Genomic DNA, 25,200 nt, shown 5'->3' with positions numbered 1-25,200 from the left:
GGGGAAACTGGGGATCAGCTCCACTGAACTAGGGGCTGGTTTTTGGAGGGACTTTGGCTTTGGTCCGAAGCCCATTTAGCACGTTGAGTGGGGAATCAGTCCTCATTAGTGGGGCAGAACTCCAGCAGGCGGATTTGGCTATACCTGGGCCACTGCAAGCGTACTGGTGCTATCCTGAAAGGGTAGGGTATGGGTGACTGTTGGGAGTCAACCTCACTTGTGCCATTGGTGGAGAATGAAGATCTACGATACTTTCTTGGATATGACCAAGGCTGGGTGGTGGATGAATCAGTTTATGTGTGGTGGTCTGATGTGTGCATGCTTGGCATCTTGGGTCTCTTTGTGCTTTGGGAGGTTGGGTGGGGAAGCTGAGCAGGTGATTGCCCGCTTGTCCTTTTGATATGCTGTCGGGTCTGTGCGGGGGCCCTGGGTGTCGGAAATTTTGACCTTTGCATGTGGACTGGCTTAAACTTATGATTTGGTTTAGTTCTCCCTCCTGATCCAACGACTTAACGGCACTGGCAACGACTCGCATGAACATGGATACGGCTTGGCTGTTGGACAGAAATCAAACACTGTACACCAGGTGTTAATAAATCCGGTGGATTTGATTCAAATATTAGGTCCTTTATTGCACTAATGTAAACTTATCAAATAGATTACTAATGTTTATACAGTGTAGTGAAGCAATTCGGCAGCGAAAGAATTAAACACCTCTAGAAAAAGATAAGCAGTCATTTTGGTGCTTGAATAAATTTTCCTTGTGCCAGAGGCCAACAAAGACCTATGGCCACATTCTGAATGACTCAGTTGTCAGCATGAAAGTGTTTTCTGGTGAAAACTTGAATGATGAGCCATTTGACTTGTTCCAAAGGCTGAAGAACATGGACCAGTCCCATGTACCATTTTCCTCCCTTATGGCATGTTGCCATCTACAAGGAGGGAGTGGAAAATTTGATAAAAGCTGCTGACTGCATTGAGAGCAAGGTTGGTTCCATTCCCATTGAAATTTGAAACGGCATAAAAGAATCTTCTAATAAAAAAGCTGAAATGAGACTCAAGCAGTTCTTGTTAGCCAACTTTAACCCTCCTGAAAGGGAAATATTGAATCTATTTCATCTCACAGATTCTTTAATACACTGAAAGACAGCTACCAAAAGATCTGCATGTTTTTAAAGAGGTGAGATTCTCCATCGAAGTTCCTTGTATCTCACAAAAAACTGGGTGGTGATGCAGCTATCCTTTAACCTTCTCCTCCAATTACCTACCTGATACCACTATTGTTTAGCCATGAGAGGATGGCAGGTTAAAAAAATATAAAAGAAGTCCTAGATACAGCCAAATGCTTTGAAGATGGCTACATTCAAACTTCATACAACACAAAGATGTCCTGTGTGCTCTGGCAGACACTGATATTTTGATGACGCAAAGCAAGTCTGACACTGTTTTTGCAAGGGAAGTGATCACACACCAAACTCTAGGCTTGTCCCAGATATAAATTTGAACAAGAAGTGTTGGCAGTGGCAGATAATGAACATATTAGCATTAGTGAAGCAAAGCGCACGGTAATGGGGGTAAACAAAAGCTAACATCACGTATGCTTCTGTAATAAAATCCTATGAAAATCCTCCAACAATGTAAGGCCACCAATAACTGTGTCTGATGGAAGATATCACAACTCCGTATTTGGGAACCAAATACAATGAAATCTCCAACTGGTGAGAAAACTTTTGTCGGGTGCAAGTGCTTTGAAGTCCAATAGCAAAAATTGTACTTCCAAAAGCACAGAAAATTTATCTTCCAATTACATCCAGCCGTCAGATTCATCTCCAAATAAGGGTGTCAAATCGCCAATACTCCAGGAAAATATTCTGAAAATACTTCAAACCAAATAAGCTAAAGGAACAATCTCAATGGATAGAGCTAATTCAGAGCCATCAATCGCCACAGCCACAAACAAAATAATACAATAAACCATGGTTGCAAACTACCAAGAAACGAACAAGAAATAGTTCCTCAAATAATGATAATTTTATAATAAAAACTTCAAATGGGTTCAGTGTTTTGGAAGACATCTCTCCTCCTAGAAAGGTGGTTCCAAAAGGTTTGCAGAACAAAACATCCGAGCTCAATTCAGTCTTGTCGCCCTAAGACAGCTGAGATTAGTGGTGCACAGAACTACAGCAATAATTGAACACTAGTTCATAATAAAAAAATATGAAGATCAAATCCAAAGACCCTGAACACCAATTCAGATGAAAAGGGATTAAGAAACAATTTATAAAGGAGGGAATTTCACCACCTGTAGGTACTTCCTCCAAGGAGGAAGTAGTACATTTTACCACTCAGCACTACCGATATTCTTCAGTGAACTGTAAAGGTCCCAGAGCCCGTACAGAAGACCTTAAAGTTTAATGCATGAATTTAATCCAGGATTATATGCCTACAGGAAACAATGTTAGTAACTCTGTTTATAATCCTGATCAAATTATTCAATATTTAAATCAGTATCCCCAATTGGTGATTGTGCCTCTATGGAGGTGCTGCTGCACCATATTAATAAATTCTCAAAGCAGCACTCCACAATACAATTAAATACAACACTACAAGCTGCTCGCCATTTCAGTCATTTTGGAAAAGAGATAACACCTAAGTTCTTTATACCTTTCCACCAGACCTTGATTTTAACATTGAGATATTCAGTCAAATAATTGACCAACTTCAGCCTTTACTTGCTAGGTGATTTTAATGTCACAAACCCCTTTTGGGGAAGTCGGTTTTTAGATAGCAGCAAATTAATCGAAGACCTTATTGACAGGAATGATGTTACCCTGTACATAATAATGGGTCAATGACTTTCTGGCCAAATATTCATTACAATCATTTCTCTGCACTGACCTAGTATTTCTTCAAACTAGTATCCACCTTGATTTTAATTGGTCTGTTAATGAAGATTTAAATGGGAAGTGATCAATACCCGATCCATTTGAAATAATATGCTCTGAATGCTCCATTTGAAGTTTTACCTAAGTGGGAAGGTAGAGGACGCAGACTGGGATAAATTTAGTAAGGTGTCAATCTAGATAGGGAGTTTGAGTCCTTTCATTCTCATCTAGATGCCTATGATTACTTCTTTTATTGAATCTACTTTTGAAGAGTGCTGAAAGCTCGATTCCAAAAAACAAAAGGCAAACCTCGTAGACCTGCAGTTCCCTGGTGGAATAAGACATGTGGTATTCTGAGAAAAGTGACTAGGAAAATGCTACAGACGTTACAAAACTAGGGCTCCCCCTCAGTCTAAATTAATCTACAAACGTGCTTTAGCCAGCGAAGTTTATAAGAAAGCCAAAAGAGAATGTTGGGCTTTATTTATATTAATGGAATAAACTCCAAGACCCTACTAAGAGTGGTGTGGCGCAAAATAAGGAACTGAGTGGAAAATTTGTGGAAGTGTCACCATTGCCCTCATTAAAAATAAATGACACTTAATCACAGAGCCCACTAGTTACAACGAGCTAGGGAAAACACTTTCAAAGTTTCCAGTCTCTAATAATTATTCTCCAGAATTTCAAAGAATTAGAATTTGAAATGTGTCTGAAGTTTGATTCGGAAAATCTGAACCATACAACTACAAATTTTCCTTAAGAGAGAACTTCGTGAGGCGCTTCTCCTCAAGTGAATCTGTGCTCCAGAGGATACAATCATATATGAAATGCTGAAACGCCTCCCAGATGATGCCAAAAATATTTACTGAAGATTATAAACAAAATATGGGAACTGAATAATGCATGACTGAAAATATCCATAATTGTCCTCGTTAAAAGCCTAATAAAGATAAGTTCTCAAGCCACCAGCTATAGACCAATAGCTCTTACCAGCTGTGTATGTAAGCTGATGGAGAAAATGATAAATACTAGACTGGTTTGGCACCTGGAGCACCAAAGGATTACTATCGCCATTTCAATTTGGTTTCCCAGAAAAACCGCCTCCCACTTTGATCCCCTTGCTGAGGCTGACCAACCAAATCCAGCAAGGATCTGCCAAAAAGTGTCAGACCATTGGCATATTTTTTTTGATTCTTGGAGAAAGCATATGACACTCGCCTGGAGAATTGCACTCATGAAACAATTGCACAAGATGGGCATATGGAAGAATGGTCAGGTTTTATATATTCCTTTATCAGACAGACTTTTGAGCAAGAGTGGAAACTCCTTCTCCCAACCTTATGCAGGAGGAAGGAGTTCCCCACAGCGTTAAGTGTAACACTTTTTCAGTGGCACAATATGTGATTGGAAAAAATCTCGCCCCCTGTTAAATGCTCGTTTTTTCGATGACCTTGCAATATACTGCACAGGATATGATTCTTGTCCGTATGTAAACATTTGCAAAGGTCTATTAATGCTACACTAAGTGGGCTGATGAGAATGTTTCAAATTCTCCCTCTTCCAAACAGTTGCAGTAAGATTCAATTAGGTGCCGAAGGCAGGGAAGAGGTTCCTCTACACTTAGTTTAAAAAGGGTCCATTCTTCCCATGAGAGTGAAGTTAAATTTGGGGATGACTATTGACTATAAATTAACATGGGCTAGCCACATAAATGCCCTAAAGTTTAATGTTAACAATCTATGAATATTTTAAAGGCTGTCTCTGGATTTAGTTGGGGCTGATAAGAAATCCTTTCTGAGGCTATATGACTCTCTGTGTCGATCTAAGTTAGACTATGGCTGTCAGATTTATCTTCAGCCTGTAAACCACAGTGAACTGGATGTTGTACACAACATGGGGGGTTGAGAATATGCTCAGGGGCTTAGAACTTCGCCTGTTGAAAGCATTTATGTCGACACAGATCATTTACCCTGATCTAAGAAGGCAAGAGCTAGGTTACATACATGGCTAGAAATGAAAAGTGCTCCCAAAAACTCCTCCTTCAAGAATTAAAGGAAACAGACTCTCGAAGTTTTTCTGGTACAAGAGCTTGTAAACCATTCCAAATTCGACTGAATGAGGATGTTAGGAATAATCACCTTAAATCCCAGAAAGTCCTGGAAGTAGAATATCCTGTAAATCCTCCATGGCTTATCCCAGAAGCATCAATATGTAAGAAACTGTTTAACAAAAGGACTGCACTGTAGAAGAGATTAGGGAAATTCTAGAGCAATGATGTTACCCATATTTCAATTTTACAAAAATTTATACAGATGGATCTAAGTCAGATAGTGGTGTTGGTTGCGCTGTTATCCTTGGTGATACAGCGTACACAGCTAAAATTACCTGACTCTGCATCAATATTTACTGCCGAATTAACAGCCGTAGTGTTCGCCCTAGATTTAGTTTTTCAAAGTAGTGACCTAATTTTGTCATATACCAGACTCTAGAAGAATTCAGAAGCTTGGCTACAAAAATTTAATAGCTTTCATCCACACTGAAAAAGTTCAGGAGTGGCTTTTTCGTATATATTGTCGACGTAAATCAGTCTCTTCTGTTGGGTCCCTTCTCACGTGGGGATCTGCGGGAACGAGATGGCAGGACAGGAAGCGAAAGCCGCTAGTATTTTATCAGAAACCCTTTAGAAAAGTGCCTCATACAGATCTAAAGGTCCCATTAGATCTTATGTTTTATAAATGGCAAGAAAGGTGGACTTCTCCTCTTCAAGCAATAATAAGAAATATAGAAATATTATTAGGATAATGCATTACCGTGGTCTTCGTCATTCCAGCTTGACAGACGAACAGAGGTTATTTTAACGAGATTGGCGATTGGGTACACCTTCTGTTCAACCCATCAGTTTATTTTAGTGAAGCAGCCCTCCAGAGTGTGCTTACTGTGACGAGACACTAACAGTGGAGCACATTCTGGTGGTCTGCCCCAGATATTTTAAACTAAAGAGAGAGATATTTTAGGTAAATCCCTGTCTGATATTTTGGGAGATGAAGCAGATATTTCTGCTATCATCTTTTTAGTATTAAAATTTTTAACGATATTTAATTTTATTTAATTTATTACATCACGTAGAATTTTAATGACATTAATTTTTTTTTTGTATATAGCACATCATTCATTAAACTTCATACCCTTATTTATTGGTCACATCACTTCATTTTATTTATTAATCATTTCCTTCATGAATTCATAACTTTAACATAATTTATTTTCTTTCCATTACGGCGCTGAATGGCCTTGTTGGCCCCAGTGCCTGGGCTTTTGCCCTAAATATCATACATCCATCCATCCATCCATCCATAACATACATAAAATCAAAATGTAAAACAGCATTAAACCCAATTAACAAAATACTATCGAACACTACTTGGGGAGCCAATAGATATACCCGTACTTTACTGTATAAAGCAACACTGCTGTCTATCATTGATTATGGAAGCGAAATATATGGCTCGGCATCAGACGCAATGTTGAAAACGGTAGACCCAGTTCATAATGAAGATCTTAGAATATATTCAGGAGCTTTTCGATCATCACCAACGTCTCCTTTACAAGTTGAATGTGGTGAACTACCTCTGTCTCTCCATAGAGAGCTAGTAACAATGAAGAGTGTTCTGGGAATTCAGACAAATGAATCTCCAACCAAAAAATTATTTGGATTAAGAGATGTGTTTATAAACAATCATCCACCTCGTTTCCCAATTAGAACTAGAAGATTGTTTGAGTCGCTAAATATAAATATACAGTTACCTTTAATATTAAAATCACCTCCTCCTTGGACGATGAATAAAATGAGAATTTTAACACACTTGAAATATTTATCAAAAAGTTATTCATATACTCCAGAATACCATAGACAACACACAGTAGAACATATAATCCGAAAAGGTCCACATTACGCAATATACACCGACGGATCTAAGTGTCAATACGGAGTGGGATATGCTGCAGTATCCGCAGACAAAACATACCAGTTCTCTCTACCAGATAACGCCTCAGTATTTACAGCCGAGTTATGTGCAATAGTATCAGCCATATAAATAATTAGAGAAGCCTCATGTAATAATTTTGTGATTAATAACGACTCCAGAAGCGCTATAGATGCCATTCAAAGCTATAATAAAAAAATAATATTGTACAACATATAAAGTTTTCACTCCATAAATTGTATAATAAAGGGAAAAAATATTGAAATATGTTGGATCCCTGCCCATGTAGGGATTAAGGGAAATGAAGAGACTGATAAAGCAGCTAAAGAAGCGGTCCACATGACAAGAGCAGATGTAGACATCCCTATTAGTGACTATACAAGATATATAAAAACAATCATTGTAAGTAAATGGCAAAATATATGGAACGAAGAACCACAAAATAATAAATTAAAACATAAAATTCAGTGTAGGAAAATGGAGTTCGTCATATGAGAGAGAGACACACACACAAGTAATTCTGACGTGTCTTCGAATAGGCCATACTCGTTTGACACGTGGACACTGAATGAACAGTCCATGTGGCCCTCCTCCCAAATGCCCAGATTCCAGTGTGTTGATAACAGTTAAGCATGTACTGTGTGGAATGTCCAAAATATAACCTGCAGCGATTATCAAATTTTGGAAATAGACCTATAGAAGAAATTTTGTCAGAATCTTCAACATTCTCAATGGTACCCATTTTAATGTTCATTAGAAGCTGTGAGTTAATTGATAAAATATAAAAAATCAATCGGTCAGTATAATGAATTTTAAAACAAGCAAATTTTATGATTTTACTTAATTTTTTTTTAAATTTTAATATACCTTTTTAGTGAGTATGTATGGAAACGAGTATAAATGTATTTATTGTGTGAGTGCGTTCCAGTATGAAAGCGTATGCCTTTTTACAAGTTTTAATTTCATTTTCATTTTCGTTCATTCATCATTGTCGAGTGACCTATTTGGTCCTAGTGCTAGGCTTCTAGCCTAGACTTGTCATTTCATCCTAGTCCTTTGGGCCAGCCCTATGAGAGCTAATAGTCAGCTCAGTGGTCTGGTTAAACTTTTAATAATAATAATAATAATGCAGACGCCGAATTAAGGAAACCATTCCAACTCTGGCCTTAAATGGAAGTATTTTACCTTACTCTACTGAAGTAAAAATTTTTAGGAATGGTCTTTGATGAAAAGCTCACTTGGAATAATCATATTTACCAGTTAAAAGCGAAAGTGAAAAGATCGCTAAATATTTTAAAAGTAATATCTAATTTTAATTTGGGTGCTGATAAGAAATCGTTATTAAGGCTTTATAATGCAGTATGTTTATCTAAGTTAGACTATGGCTGCAAAGTATACTCATCTGCTTCAAAGACTAAACTTAAGGAATTGGACGCTGTGCATAATATGGGTTAAGGATCTGCACTGGCGCTTTTAGAACTTCACCTACTGAAAGTATTTATGTAGATTCCCATCAGCTACCACTGGACTTACGGAGGCATGAGCTAAGTCTGAGACACACCATACGGCTGAAAAATCGAAGGAGAATCCTTCTTTTGAGATCTTAAAACAATGTGACTCAAGGCTTTTTGGATCTAGATCTTCAATACCATTTCAAATCAGACAGCCGGGTGAACTGGAGGATGAAAGTATAAAGAGGCAGAATATCCTACAAGTTAAACATCCTGCTGTCCCTCCATGGTTTATTCCAGCAATAGATGTCTGCATTAAAGAGACAAAGAAGAAAGATCGTCCGGAAGAAGTCAGAAACAAGTTTTTGGAGCATGATGAGAGGCATATAAATGTCAGGAGAATCTATACTGACGGATCAAAATCGGAAGATGGAGTAGGATGTGCAGTGGTGTGTGAGGGGAAATCATGTATAAAAAAAGTTATCGGACTCTTCATCCATATTCACTGCTGAAGCAACAGCCATAGTTTATGCTTTAAATCTTGCATCTGGTAAGAAATTTAAAAATCCACAGTAATATATAGTGACTCAAGGAGTGTTTTAGAAGCCCTAAAGAAGTTTAACCCTACCAATCATTTTAATTCAAAAGGCCTAGGAATGGTTTTTTTATCTTTCTGTTCGCCACAAATCAGTAAAGTTTTGTCGGATTCCTGGGCACACTGGTCTAGAAGGGAACGAACTGGCCGATAGTAAAGCAAGGGATGCTGCAAGATGTGATTTCTTAACTAATGAGGTGCCACATTTGGATATGCGTCCAGTTATCAGACGATACATTCGTACGAAATGGCAGCAGAGATGGATTTCCCCCGTTTTACCCACAAATAGGAAGTGCAGAAACATTAGAAAAAGTATCGATTTTTGAGTTAGGATTGGCCATACCCGCTTCACAGCCCCATTCTTGCTCACTGTGGTGGTCAGCTATCCGTTGAGCACATGCTGGTGCACTGTCCTAAATTTAATCGCCTTAGGGCAAAGTACATACTAACTGGAAAGACTATTTTAGAAATTTTAAATGACGTTGAGGTAGATAACCTTATGGGTTATCTGAAAGAATCTGGTTATTTTAATTAATGAGGTATGGTTTCAGTATATTTAATAAAAATTTTAGTCATTTATTCTTATACTAAGTATATATTTTGAATATAAAAGTTTAATATATAGTTATTTTTTGTTGGTTCTATCTAATATCATTCTTCATTTTTTACGTTCATATTTTAACACTGAATTTTACTAGTATGTCATCATTCACCTATTCATTATCAAACATATTAATTTATATATTTCCCCTTCATTACGGCGCCGAATAATCCTGATAGGTTCCGGCGCTTGGTCTTCAAGACCTAAATTTCTCATACGTTGACATGAAGTCTCCTATCCGAGGCTATATACGCCGCAAATGACAGGAGAAGAAACTGAAGGATATTAGACCTGATTTGAATTTTTGGCAGTCTTCATTTCATAGAGATAGGAAGACTGAAATTGTTTTAACGCGACATCGTATTGGTCATTCCCGATTGACAGTTTTTTTCTTGATGGAAGTGAAGCTCTAGTCTGTGCTCGCTGTGGCAGTTTGTAGACAACTAGTTGAACACATTCTGGTGTCTTGTCTAATGTAGGGTGCTGCCCGCAGGAAATTTGGTCTTTCAGGGAAACAGTTTCCGTATATTTTAGGAGACGATGTTGATATCGACAACCTTGTAAAATTCTTAAAAGAGATTGATATTGCCTATGTATTCTAAAATTTGACTTATTTTACTAAGCTCTAATTCTACCAATTACCTAATGCATACAAGTGTACGCACATATACTTTTATTTAAATTTAAAAATTTTTTTCCCACTTATTCATTATAATGAAATGTGGTTTTTAAGTTGTCATTCCCTGTAGGTTATCATCACCTTCATTTACATTCCATTAATCATTAAGTTATTTAATTCCATTGCGGCGCTGAATGACCTAAATAGGTCCCAGTGGTTGGGCTTGTCCTTAAAATTCATAATCCATCCATCCATGAATCAGTTCTACTCTTCACAAGATAAAAATATCTTTGAAGAGGAGATAGGGCTGTGGGACTGCCGTGTTTGCCATGAACTTCTTTTAGGTATATATATACAGTATAGGTATGTGTGCGTGTGTATGCATGTATTATTATATGCATGCTAAGTCACAGATATTCCTCTTTGCGTCCTTTTTAAATACGTTTCAGTTATTGCTTAACAGGAAACAATTAAATGTCACTGTGGGACTTATCTATTCCTGTAAGATTATTATATGGTAGGTAGTTATGGTAGTACATAGGTTAAATTGTATAACATTATTTTGTATTATAGAATTATAACAATGTCCATGAAAAATCATTAATTTACGTGTCCTCCTTAACATTTGAAAGTAAGAGTAAGGTTTTCTTATATTAGTACGTTCCATAGAAAACTTGAATCTACCCGGACCATTCGATTTTGAAGAAAACGGAAGTATCATCGGGAACTATTGTAATTTTGTCTGTTCTAGTCACTGTTTTTTGGATATTTGATAGAATCATTCCTCACCTACCATTTCTACGCTGCGTATGTGTAAGATTAATGATTTACACTGAAATACAATGTTATTATTTTAAAGCTTTTATTATAAGATGAACTTTTTGGTTTACATCTATTGTTCCCCTTGAATTAGCTGTCTTAACTTGTGTTAGTGAAGGATGGCGATAGCAGAGATTCTTTTGTCTGTAGCCCCTCTTCAACCACGCTCAAAGGTTGTTTTTTTTTCTTTTTTTACTGCTCCAAAGGATTGTTGTTTGGTCAGGTTATTATTTACAAGTGTTACGTAGTTACGTTTTTAAGATAGTGAACTTAGTAAGGTTATAGTAAAACACAATATTGATTGCAGTTCTAAATTGATTTATTCATACTTATTCTGATCCTTAACAAATACAGGTTCTTGTTTAATATTTCTTTTTAAGCTGTTCGTCATTGCATGAAACGCTATTCTGTCTTTGATATATATTGTATATGGTTATTTACTGTACAGTATATACTCATGCACGCACGCACACAGTGTATACACAATTATAGGCATGCAAGCAAACGCGCATAACGACACACGCACATGCACACAAACGTATGTACGCGTCTATATATATATATATATATATATATATATATATATATATATATATATATATATATATATATATATATTTACATGTAATTTTAGAAAGTACATGTATATATGTAAAATTTCACATACCCATGTGTATTATATTTTGTGTTTTATTATGTGTCTGTACTTGTAGATAATTTTATGAACTATATAAAGAGGCTAATGTGTTTATTGTATTCTGGGTATATTTTTTATTAAGTAGGATTATGTTCTGCATGCCGTTCAAATTAAGTTTTCTTCAGGCTGTTTCAGCAATATTTTTCCTTATATATACTGATCCACCATGTTTATGTAATTTTGTAATTCTAGCATTCGTGTTGAGGAAAATGAAGTTATTGTAGTAGTTAGCTGTAGGATCATTTTGGCATATGCGAACTCTTCAAGTTTTCCTGATAGCTTCCTCATTGCCTACATATTAATAGGATGATGCTGAAATATATATATATATATATGTGTGTGTGTGTGTGTGTGTGTGAGTGCTTAGTTAGGTGCCATTCCAACGAGGTCCTTCAGCCTCTTACGGGCTTCGTTCGAATGACTGTCGTCTGAAGTTTTGCATTCAGATTATATATATATATATATATATATATATATATATATATATATATATATATATATATATATATATATATATATATATATATATATATATAAATAATGTATTATGCTTATAACGTCTACACACATAAAGATAAACTCATGTTCCATCATTAATTTACTCATAAGTATTATATCAATTTCTAGCAAAGTTTTCTCGCTTCAGTCATTATCGATAAAAAATAAAGTGAAGAGGTAAATCCAATTATTTTTGTGGAAAACGTACACCGCTGTTTCGCCATCGCTGTGCTTTCATCAGGACTAGATATATCATACAAGGAATGGGGAGAAGTACATTATGTCATTTCCATGAGGACGGAGAAAGAAAGAGTTGACAGCAACGGGAAGGAACAACTCATTGACACCCTCATGAAGACATCACTGAGAGATTGGGCTCATTCCTCCTTCAACTGGTGCTCCTGCGTGCTGGAATGTCACATATTCAAACAGAATTGTTGTCCTATTATTGAGATCTACTTATCCGCCTTTCTGATATTATATTCTACTCTCATTGTCATGGCCTTAGACAATAATGATGAAGCAACCATTGGTTTTCTACCTGCTCTTGTTACGTGTTCGACTGGGTTATTTTTGGTGCCTCAAGTGAAGAAATTATAAAGAAAATATACTTTATGCACGAGCTTGTGATTCTGTAATTAAGCCTTACATGCACTAACAAGTATTTATAAATTAATTTCTGCCTGTATTGACTAATTTTTCTCTATACAGACATACAAAAACAAACAACACACACACACACACACACATATATATACATACATACATATATATATATATATATATATATATATAATATATATATATATATATATATATATATATATATATATATATATATATATATATATATATATATATATATATATATATATATATATATATATATATATACGACGATATATATACGGAGACCAAGGGCAGATGGAGAGCACACTAGTTTTTATTGTTTATAATAATCCATTGCATTTTCAAGGCTGCAATGATACAATTTTGTTTAATAAAAAGGGATCACTATATAAAATTATAAAGATAAAAAAATAAAATAAAATAAAAATGTACATACATTTCTTAAAATATCTTAAAACAAATACAGTACATGGCTGAAAAGTGACTTGAAGGTAAAACTATCACAAATGTTTGGGCCCACGCCCATCAAACATACACAAGTCTCTTAAAATACAAATAGTCACTAACGACCAAGTCCACAATAGGTGGAATGGTGCAACAGAGTGTACAGAGATGGAATCAAGGAGGATAAGTAAAAGCTGAAAATAAAAACTTGATATTTAATACAACTTTTAGAAAGAAATGACCACTGAGCCTCTTACAAAATACATTAAATGAACACAAAAATCAACCACACACTGAAAACATCGAATAACAAACACTCTTACACCAAATTAAGATTTATACAAAACTTTTAATTTGACAGACTAAATGTTTATAAAAAAAAACTGCTTCCCTTAAGTGAGCTGTAAACAGTAGAAGAGGCAAACGCAGCCTTCAAATCACGGGTCGAGGGGCATAATATATATATTCGCTTGAGACCTTACCAAACGTAAGAGAGGTCCCCCTGGCAAGGAAATAACTGGACAAAGGGCGCAGACTGATGAAATAATCACTTTTACGTCGCAAGACGATCAACGGACACGGCCGTCCGAGGGGCAATCACACCTTATATTGGCAGTTTTACTGGACCAAGGGCGTAGCCTGACGAATAAAAATCTAAGCTGAAGAAAGGTATGTATTGCAATCCAGAGATAGTCAATCATAAGGCATTACACAATGCTAAAGTCCAGAAAACACTCTGCAATCTGCAAAACGCAGATTGATATTCGAAATAATAGCCTCAGCCCAACACGAGGACGAGCTTACGACTTTAGAGTCAATTTTAATAAAGAACTCGTTCCTCGTTAAATGACGTCCTCAACACCCTTGTTTATTTTTGCCTCTTTGTTTTCAGTAGTTTTACCTTCTTCTGTTTAGTCACTTTTCAGCCATGTACTGGGTAGGTTTGTTTTAAGATATTTTAAGAAATGTATGTACATTTTTATTTTATTTTATTTTTTATCTTTATAATTTTATATAGTGACGTCCCTTTTTATTAAACAAAATTGTGTCATTGCAGCCTTGAAAATGCAATGGATTATTGCGAAACGCCGTCATTACAATAAAAACTGTAGATTGTTAGTGTGCCTCTCCAAATGTATATAATGTAGTTGTTGAATGAGTAAAATGTTTGGGGTACACAATACACAGTAAGCGAGTGGAAATAGGAATTAGTGTGAATGGTAATCCATATTCCCGCTCGCTGATTGGCTATCCCAAATTTTTGACTCGCAGCATTTGTTTGTATATCCTCTTCTCATGCTTTTGTATTCATTCTCCGCTAACAAATTAACTGAGATAGTTCTGTAACGTCCGGACCATTACAGTGCTTTAAATAATAAAAGAATTTCCATGAATGAACAATATTTTGCCATCCAGCTTCCTTAAGATAGAAAAACTTCCCCAGCTTGAAGGAATTAAGAAGAGAATTATTAACTGCCAAGCTGATATGAGAGAGAGAGAGAGAGAGAGAGAGAGAGAGAGAGAGAGAGAGAGAGAGAGGATGGGGGACTGGGGATTAATCTGTTTTTATGAGAGCTTGAAATGGAGTCCATGTTGAGAGATTATTATCCATTGATTTGAATTATTCCGGAACAGCCTTAACCCATCTAATAATTCTGCATCTTATGAAAAGTATTACCCGCTGGGTGAATGTGCACCCTCATTTTATTTTATTGTGTATCTTAAATACCCACTATGGAAGTGTATGTATATTTTACTATTATATATATATATATATATATATATATATATATATATATATATATATATATATATATATATATATATATATAACTATATATATATTTATGGCACCCTCATTTTATTTTATTGTGTATCTTGATGTACTGTATACCCATCGTATGTATCTTGAAGTGTATGTATATTTTACTATTATATATATATATATATATATATATATATATATATATATATATTTATATATATAAATTATGTCAGTTTTTATGCTGTGTCGTTCATGTGTCTCACCATTAGGTCGAAAATTGTTGTAATGTTCTGTGTTTTTTTTATACTTTTTATTCTTATATATCCAATATGTATGATGTTCCATTTTAGTAAGTATGTGTTGTAGTCTTACGTGTTAACGTATTAATGTTTTTTTGTTAGATTAAGCAAAATTGAGTTTTGCTTCTACGCTTAGTTTAATTCACCTTTATTTTATACGTTTAAGTTTAGCGTTTAATGCAACAGTGTTGTGATATATATGTTGTGTAGTAGTTCTGTATGTGATACAGGTTTCTAAAACAGTGTTAATATATTTGCTTTTATATATAACCCTATACATCTTAGTCTGCTACTGTAAATAGACCCTCCAAGGCCTCCTTACGATCTCCGTCATTGTTTGAGAGGATGATAAGTTTTTTGCCCCGAATAAAAATTGAGTGATATTGAACGAAATGTAGACAGTAATTCTGGCGTTTGTGGTGCAAACTGGAAGTGCCCGAGCACTAAAAGTGCTTTGACTAAACATTATAGTTTTTTTAGTTATCACATATATTCATTCTGGCATCTGGAAAATTTGTTGATAAATTATGGCTTTATGCTAAATTGAAGGCTCGAAATTTAGTTATTTTGACCGGTATTTGTATTTGCTCCTTGTATTTGCGTCTCATCGAGGGAAATGTATGTACGTATATATATATATATATATATATATATATATATATATATATATATATATATATATATATATATATATATATATATATATATATATATATATATATATATATATATATATATATATATATATATATATATATATATATGTGTGTGTGTGTGTGTGTGTATATATAATTCATACATACTTACAAATTTCCCTTGTTTAGACCTAAGTACAAAGATGTTTTTCCATATCATGTATTTATGTTTCTAATAGTAGACTTTCACATTTATCATCGTCTCAGTGTTTTGTGACGGTTCGTCGTCGTAAGATGCCTGTGGAAATGGGAGTTGTGTTGTGTTGAACGGGGCGAGGAGTCTCTTGAATTCAGGTGCATTAAATTACAGGTATTCAGGATGATACCGGAGAGAGAGAAAAAGAGTAAGAGAAGGGGAGGTAGGGGGACGCGAGACGTATATTTTTACTGAGTTACAAGGCAAAGACAGAACTTGGATGTAAAGTACCATTTTTTTTTCTCAATGTCGCTGAATGTTGTTGTTGAGTTGAATATCTTTTTTTTTTAAGGTGAAACGGTGTTCCACCTTAATGTCATGCTTTCCATTTATAAAAAAAAAAGAATCCGGAAAAACATGCACAACGTCATGAACCCATTTATAAGAAGCTAAAGAGAGTTAATTATTTTTGTCCATGCCAATTATGGATATTTGCTCTGTCCCCCTTGAAAGGAATATATGATTATATATATATATATATATATATATATATATATATATATATATATATATATTATATATATATATATATATATATATATATATATATATATATATATATATATATATATATATATATATATATATATATATATATATATATATATATATATATATATAGAGAGAGAGAGAGAGAGAGAGAGAGAGAGAGAGAGAGAGAGAGAGAGAGAGAGAGAGAGAGAGAGCAGTTTTCCTGCAAATTACGTCCATTTAGCTCTTCCCGGAAGTTTCTGCCTTGAGGACTGAAGTCAAAAGATTCGTAATGTTGTCGACGTCTATGTTTTCGTCGTTTTCCTGTTTGGAAAATGAAGGTTGATATTAATATTTTTTTGCATTGCTGTTTTTAAAACCTATCTAATTAATATTATCCTTTACTTTCCTAAGATCAATAGTATTTTTACTGTCATTCCAATCAAAATCTTCATATTTAAGGATTACTTTTATTATTATTATTACTGATTCAGAAATTGAGAGCAAACAGTCAATTCAACTATTTCAAAAGATCAGAGGTCATAACTTTGCGATGACTGCTGTAGATGTTTTGTCGTTGAAATGGAGAATATATATATATATATATATATATATATATATATATATATATATATATATATATATATATATATATATATATATATATATATATATATTATATTATATATATATATATATATATATATATATATATTTATTTTTTGATTTCATATACGTATATATTATATATTTATGTTTATACATATCCATATATTTCTGTTCATTTATTTATTTTTATTAATAATTGAGTTTTTTCTAAATAAATAAATTCATACATACCTACATATAAACAGAAAACCTGTTCTACCTATTTATCGAGCACTTTCTCGATATCCCTCTTTTTCTTCCCTTAAAACTTTGTAATTATACCTATTATCCTTCATCCTATCGTCTTCCACTTTCTCCAGTTGATTAGACCAGCTGCTCGAACAACTAGGATACACCATTTTAGCTACAATAAACATGTCACCACATCATGTATTATTCTAACTTTCTTACTCGTTATATTTAGTCGATATTCAGAAACTGGTCCGTTTTTTCCACTTGGCACTCTCACTCCATTTTCATCAAAGTTAGCTCACAAGACACCCTTTACTCCTCATTGCCTCTTGCAGAAATCTTGCTGCCTTCATAGCTTCACATATGCTGTGATAAACTTACTTTCACATGCAGCCGTCATATGTTACTTTTCCTCTCTGTTCATATAAATGAACTACAATCCCTCTTCCACCGTCCAAACAAACATTCACTGCTTCACCATCTTGGCCTTTATTTTCCATTACCGTACCCTAAGCTAACCTACACTTTCAACTCTTTTTAACTCTCTAACATTTTGAGCCCCTTTCACCAGTCCTGCAGTACTTCTCTTCATTATCATTAACTATCTCTTTATCATCTGCAAACAGCAAACATTCCACATTACACGTTTTTGTTACCCCAGAAACTTGCACTACATTTCTTGTGTCACTTTGCCATTATTTTATCCATAAAATTAATAAAGAGGTCCCCTCCCAAAAAAATAAACAAAATCGTTTTGACTCACTTTAACATTAAAAGCAATCACTTTTCATTGTTCCACATTTTGATACTAGCTTCATTATCTTCATAAAAGCTTCCAGTTCTCATAAAATAAATGCCAAGTAGGCAAATAAAAATCTACTTTTACATCAAGCCAGCCACCTTTATGATAAATTTTAATTTCTGGCAGCAGAATACCTTTCAAACCATTCATCATCATTACCTTCCACATCAGATATCTAAAATCTTCTCGGTTCATATTCTTAACATGCTTACTTCCTATAATTCTTACAGTCACTTCTATCACTTTTTCTCTTATAAAGGGGAACGCTTACTCCTTTCCACAATTCCTTTGGAACCTTTTCCTCATCAGAACACCTTTCATATACTGGTCATACACTCACTCGAGCAATTGTTTTCACCTTATAGCCAATTGTCGTATGAAGTTTCACGTGTTTTTTCCCCATTCTTAAATCTTGTACTTGCCCTCCTTACATCCTCAATAGTTACTTACAAATATTTTGAAATATACATTAACCACATCCACTCTTGCATCATTCACTCCATCATCAGGGGACATTTTCCTGAGGCAAACTCACAGTGCACACAAATATATTGTTTATATATAAATATATTGTTTATATATAATATATATATATGTATATATATATATATATATATATATATATATATATATATATATATATATATATATAGACTATCTAATTTGTACCTTAAATCTAAATGGGTATTAAATTTGTACCATGATACGGTGCTACTATTACTCACACAGCCATGTAAACAGCATTGCCCCTTAATGGTGGACTTACGTGTATCTTCTGAAGAGCGTTCCTTACGATACAGAGGTCTCCTCTGAGTTCCGAAACTACTGCAGAGATCTTCTCTGCATTACTGAGTATCTCGACGCTCATTGTATATGGGTTGTAGCGGACTCCAAATGGACGGTGAATGGTTGATACAAACGCCCTGCAATCATTGGGTCAAGTAAATACTTAAGAAATTGAGAACTTCTTGTTGTTTTATCATGATTTTGTATCTGTTGATCAATACTGATGGAATGAAGCATGGAACCTAAAGGGAGTGAAAGACTTTCGTTATTTGGCAGTTATATCAAGGCAGTTCAAAAGAATGTGGATTTAGACGTTACAGTGATATTAATGTGTGTATTTTCTAACAATTCCCGGTTTTTTTTTGTGTAAAAGTCCTGTGATAATTATCCAATATTTATTTCTTCCATGGTGAGCGTGGCTCACCTAGGGATATTTTTATTTTACTAATGAAAATGTACATCGATAAAGGCCCATGGAAACGTACAACTGTGTTGTTAACATTGCATTGTATTTTCACACAGCACGATCCAACTCAATTGAAGAATGACTGAATTCGGATAATGTTTCTAGCTTTATTTTTTGTAAAGAATGCAAATGAGTAAGGAATATATGGATGCCTTGTCGTGCTCATCACTGTCCAGCAGATTTCGATGGTCGTTTGTTGGAATCGCTTCATTATAGGTAGATGCGCATCATAGTGTTGGGAGTTTTCTTTTACTCTTAAATGTAAAGCCTCCTACGTTACATTAAGGAGAGTTTATCGTGAGGGCTGTTGACATTATTTATACCTTCTGTGAGGCCCTGGGACCAGTCTGTATATATGTTGTATTTTTCGTAATAATGACGACTATAGCACCTTCTTGAATATGAAATGAATCCTCTCGTTGAGACACGATATGAGCACATCCTCAGACGCAAAACTAAGGTATACTTAACTTAGCATCACCAGAATTGTGTACCTCTAAAGCTTTAGTTGGAATTTTGATGTATCGTAACACAGAAAAACCTTTAATGACAGTGTAATACAGTCCCAGAGCTTGTAATGTTACATAGATATGTAAAAGCAAAATGAAAACATCCTCCTTGTAATGTTACATAGATTTGCATAAGTAAAATGAAAACCTTCTCAAATATGCCCTTACCGTTCCGTGGATAAAATGAACACTCCACAAATACGAGTATTACTTGACCTGTCTCCTACAGAAAGAGGGGAATCAAAAGAAGAGACAAACTTTTAATATAATTTGATTCCACTGACGCAGCCATCATTGGTAATGAGATATGTATAAGATGAAATCGTCATCTTAATTATTATCAGTTTGGAACAATTTTTCATCAGTTCCACATCGTCTGCCAGGAAGGGAGCCCATTATCCCCCGATTGTTTTCCCTAAACCACTGACCTGTTTGTCTCTTAACACAGTGCTAAAAGTATTGGTGAACATTTCATTTGCCCAAATGCACACAAATTTTTATATATATATATATATATATATATATATATATATATATATATATATATATATATATATATATATATATATATATATATATATATATATATTATTTGTGTGTTTGTACATAAGCATTTATGTGTCACTTCAAAGCCTTGTGACATATAAAATGGATGATTGCATAAATCCTAATTTCTTATGCTTTTAAAAATAACAATATTTGTGACCTTGAAAGGAATATTAGAGACTGATCTGCCACTTCTATTAAGAACTTATGAAATTATTGTTGTGTTTAGGGACAATTATCCTTTGAGACAGTCTTTGTGGTCTGATGACGTTTATTAATGAAACGGTGAAATAGATATATATTTTTATCTCTGTCACTATCAAACTTTAGTCTTTCAAATATATTTTAATTAGTATTATGTAATCAATTTTTCGTAGGATCATAAATTTATGAGGAAGGCAGCTTATAGTACCCTGATTATTTGACTAGAACAGTTATTATAATAACGTATTTTCAAGCTTGTGGCATCACTAAAATCGCAGATATCATCACTGGATAGAGATTTTTTTTAAGTATAACAAGGTGAAATGATAGTTTCATATGGTTAAACAGGAAATGACACGCTCTTGTCATTCAGTAACTTTCGCCCCTTTGCCGGATTTACCAGACTATCAGAGATTGATCAAAGTCAAATTAGAAAGCGAATTGTGACACATGACTAAAACCGAATTTTCCACAAGATTTTCATTGTGGATTATCGTAGATAATATTGAATTACCGATATATCAGGAGCAATATACTAGTGTTCACCTTTCATATTTTCTCTCACCTGGAGGAAAGTTCCATGAGTTTTTCAAGAAGTCAAACCCACTGTGTATCTTGGCTTCTGGATTCGGTAAAATGCATTTGCTTGTGAATTTACTAAAGTTATTGTTTCTAGCTTGAATGATTCAGTAATTTCGAGGGAAAGTCTTTCACTATCCCAAGAATTATTACTAGATGATAATCATCGTGTTATCATGCGTTAATGGGAGCAAGGTGTGAATTTTCAAGGAAATTATAAATCGAAATTAACTAATAAATCATACAGAAGGATAAACCGAAGACATTCGTCTGGCAGAGTTCAAGGAGGAAAATTATGATTTTTGAAGAAGAAAGGGAGAGTAAAGGTTAGGTTAAAAATGTTATTTTTTAGTTATTTTTTTAACTTGGTCATTGTCCGTAAAAATGTCAGGGCTTGTAATATTACTGTCATATTTTGGTGTAGATCCATCATTTACCCAAACTTAGACAATGTAACACTTATTTACTCTATTAATTTGATAACTTCCTTCGTTGCTTATTTTCTGAATTTTTTGTATTTGTAGTCCACGGAATTTATTTTATTTTTTTTTCATATTTTTCATGCAGTCATTAAGACGCCAAACCTAATGAAAAAATGTGGCCTAATTTGCAAAAAGTGATAGGTTATAGACAATAGAGAATGAAGAAAACTAAAGCAACCAGAGAAATCCAAAGCTTTCATTTAACTTTCGTCTGTAATTATGAATTCGCACCTCAGTTTCTCCTTGGCTTCTTCGAAGGTGTCTGTGAAGTAGTACTGCTTCTGAAAAGTCGTGACGAGGCACTCCACGGTGCTTACTTCCTCTGGGTCAAAAGGGTACACTTCGGCCTCAGCTGAGAGGGAGTGACGTAATTCACTGATGCTGGACAAGAGACCTGCTCCGTACACTCTCAGCTGTCCCTTCTGAGAAGAGGAAGTGTCAGTTTCAGTGTAAGAATAGATCGAGTCCATGATAAAATTGAATTTAATTCACTGTGAACGTACAAGTGCTTAATACTAGTTATTGTTGTTATTAATTTTAGTGAGGGGAATGTCGTTTCAATAGAGCTAACAATGTGATCTTACCTCTTTACAAAGTCCAAACTCTATGGTGAAGAAGTATAGCTGGAGGTGGTAAAACAAAGTAATATAAGAAATAATTTATGTTTACATACACAGTGAACCCCCGTATTCGCGGAGGATGCGTACCGCACTCCCCCCCATAGCTAAAATCCGCGAATAGTTAAAACCCCTCTTAAAAAATGCTTATACCTGAGTATTTTAATAGTTTTATCACAAAAAATGCATTTATTCATGAAAATTTTATGAAAATACCGTAATTAGTGAATATTTCTCAGTGAAAAATACCGCGAATGGGCGAATTTTCCGCAAATAATGGGTAGATATGTTCCACAGAGAAACCCGCGAATGCGTGAGTCCGTGAATTGTGAGAACGTGAATATGGGGGGGGGGGTTTACTGTATGCATATCCGACAAGCCTATATACCCCATTGTATGATAATTTTATGCACATTTAATAATTAGGAAAATAATTTTTGAAAGAATGGGTGAAAAGCAATCGTGAGAGATAATAACTTAAGAAAGGTTTAATTAATGGTGTCGACTTACCGTAGCGATTTTCTGCAATTCTTCATCGTTGGTGCCAAGGGAAGCGAGGCCAATCTCCTGCGAGAACTGAGCAAAGCTGGGACATGCCAGAAGGGGCATGTGACCCAAAAGTTCGTGGCAGCAGTCCCTGTTATTAGCAAAGAGAAGAGGCCAATGGAATATATATGACAACTGTTATCGATTTGTGTAGTTATAGACACTTGAAAAGTTACTAATGACGTATGTAAGAAAACAAAATACTAGGCCCACTGATTCATAAACATTCCCTGCATAATAAAACTTTGAAGGATGAGTAGAACCCCCATGAAAAATACGGTTTTCAGCCCTTCATCTAACAATACTAATATCCCGGTAATGATTTAAACAAAATTGTTCTGCTTCAGTACAGAAAACAATGTTAGTTCTTTAATATACAATAGATTTATTATTAGTCTAATACTAGTAGAGTTTTAAAAAAGTTGGCTAATATCTGATTAATTGAAATTATTCCGTAACTTGGAATAGCTATTGACTATGACTTGAGTAAGTTGATACCTTCTGTCCTTAAATATATTATATATATATATATATATATATATATATATATATATATATATATATATATATATATATATATATATATATATATATATATATATATATTTATTTTTTATTTTTTTTTGCCATGGTGGCGCAGTGGTATGATTCTTGGCTACCAGTCGAGAGGGGCGGGGTTCAAATCCTGCTGCTCGCTGATGGCTCGGATTGCACCACTGCAAAAATCCCGGCAGCCCGTCAACCTAGCGATCCGAAAACCCTGAGAGGTTCAGTAGGAGACTGGGTACCAGCCTTCAGGCTGGGAAGTTAAACAGTGGGCCTAGCGACACACTGGCCACATGTCATAGGCATTGGGACCTGTCCCCCATTGGCTGTCGGCTTAAGAAACAGGAGATCAGCACCTGCCCTATGAGCCTACAGAGGCCCAGGAGGACTTTAATATATATATATTATATATATATATATATATGGTGCTACAAATGTCCCAGGGGATACTTACTTGATTCTTGGCGGCAACAGATGAACACAGGGAGTTCTTTACATTATCAAGAAATCTACTGTATTTATTACACATCTGACTCAACAATATAGGACAACTTCGTAGACAAACAAGGAAAAATCTGTGGCTTAGGGCCTTCTTCATGTGAGGGAAAATTACATAAACTCAAGGGTTCTCTTAACTAATTATATTTACATAACAAACACTAATCAGAAGAATGACGGATTACTGGGCTGGTAATAACAAGGGCCTGCTAAATGAATGAATCCTACACAAAATAAATATTCTACTCTGATGATGTCTTCATAACAGGAAAAAAGTTAAGTATACCCTAGTTTTACCAGACCACTGAGCCGATTAACAGCTCTCCTAGGGCTGGCCTGAAGAATTAGACTTATTTTACGTGGTTAAGAACCAATTGGTTACTTAGCAACGGGACCTACAGCTTATTGTGGAATCCGAACCACATTATAGCGAGAAATGAATTTCTATCACCAGAAGTAAATTCCTCTAACTCTTCATCAGCCGGCTGGAGACTCGAACTTGGGCCTAGCGGGTGCTAGTCCACAGCTCTACCGACTCTCCCAACAAAGAGCTAGAAACATCGCAGTGGGGGATAGAAGGGGACTGCACATGGATAGAGTTGAGTGATTCCAGAGTCGAGGCCTATATGCAATATATGCAAGACAGTTATTTGCAAGAATAATAAGAGCCAAATAATTCAGTTCAACATTAAATGCATAATTATGTTAACACTGAATGCTCCAACACAAATTACTGAAGGTGATTGCACAAAGGAAAATAAATGAAACATCAGACAGAGAAATAACAGGAATCGTGACTGGCTAAGAAGCCTTATTCCGGTACATTACCTTCGTCAAGATGACGGTGTCCTTGTTCGATAGGGCGCTGGCGATGGAGGAGGGAATTAAAGGAAATGCCACTACAAAGTTATACTGGTTCAAACCTCGGGGTCAAACATGTGGAAAGTTAGAGGGTCAGGCAAGGTTAAGGACATCTGTCCCCGGTGGTGTTCTGCATTCTTCTCTCTTTTGATTTCCATTGCATCGTCTATAAATAACCTTCAGAGATTATGTGGCAGCATCTGGCTCGGTGGCACAAAGGTCAATCTTTGTCACGTTTTCTATATGGGCCACATGGCAGCAGTTAAACCT

The 25,200-nt window shown here is 34.9% G+C and overlaps 1 protein-coding gene across 1 annotated transcript in view; it reads right to left on the bottom strand.

The window, feature by feature from the left end:
• Window positions 1-16,832: 16,832 nt before the first annotated feature.
• The window catches only part of Trh (tryptophan hydroxylase), a 78,227-nt gene continuing 69,859 nt past the window's right edge, over window positions 16,833-25,200 (bottom strand). The window contains exons 12-16 of the mRNA XM_067108248.1: window positions 22,990-23,116; window positions 22,447-22,485; window positions 22,094-22,284; window positions 19,057-19,213; window positions 16,833-16,972 (exon numbers count right to left, since the gene is read on the bottom strand). Of these exons, the coding sequence (XP_066964349.1) occupies window positions 16,889-16,972; window positions 19,057-19,213; window positions 22,094-22,284; window positions 22,447-22,485; window positions 22,990-23,116 (598 nt within the window). The 3' untranslated portion in view covers window positions 16,833-16,888. The remainder of the gene's footprint in view (window positions 16,973-19,056; window positions 19,214-22,093; window positions 22,285-22,446; window positions 22,486-22,989; window positions 23,117-25,200) is intronic.

Source organism: Macrobrachium rosenbergii, chromosome 8 (genome assembly GCF_040412425.1).
Source record: "Macrobrachium rosenbergii isolate ZJJX-2024 chromosome 8, ASM4041242v1, whole genome shotgun sequence".
NCBI classification, from domain to species: Eukaryota; Metazoa; Arthropoda; class Malacostraca; order Decapoda; family Palaemonidae; genus Macrobrachium; species Macrobrachium rosenbergii.
Note: the sequence above shows the minus strand (reverse complement) of the source record. Positions and strands in the feature narration are given on the sequence as shown.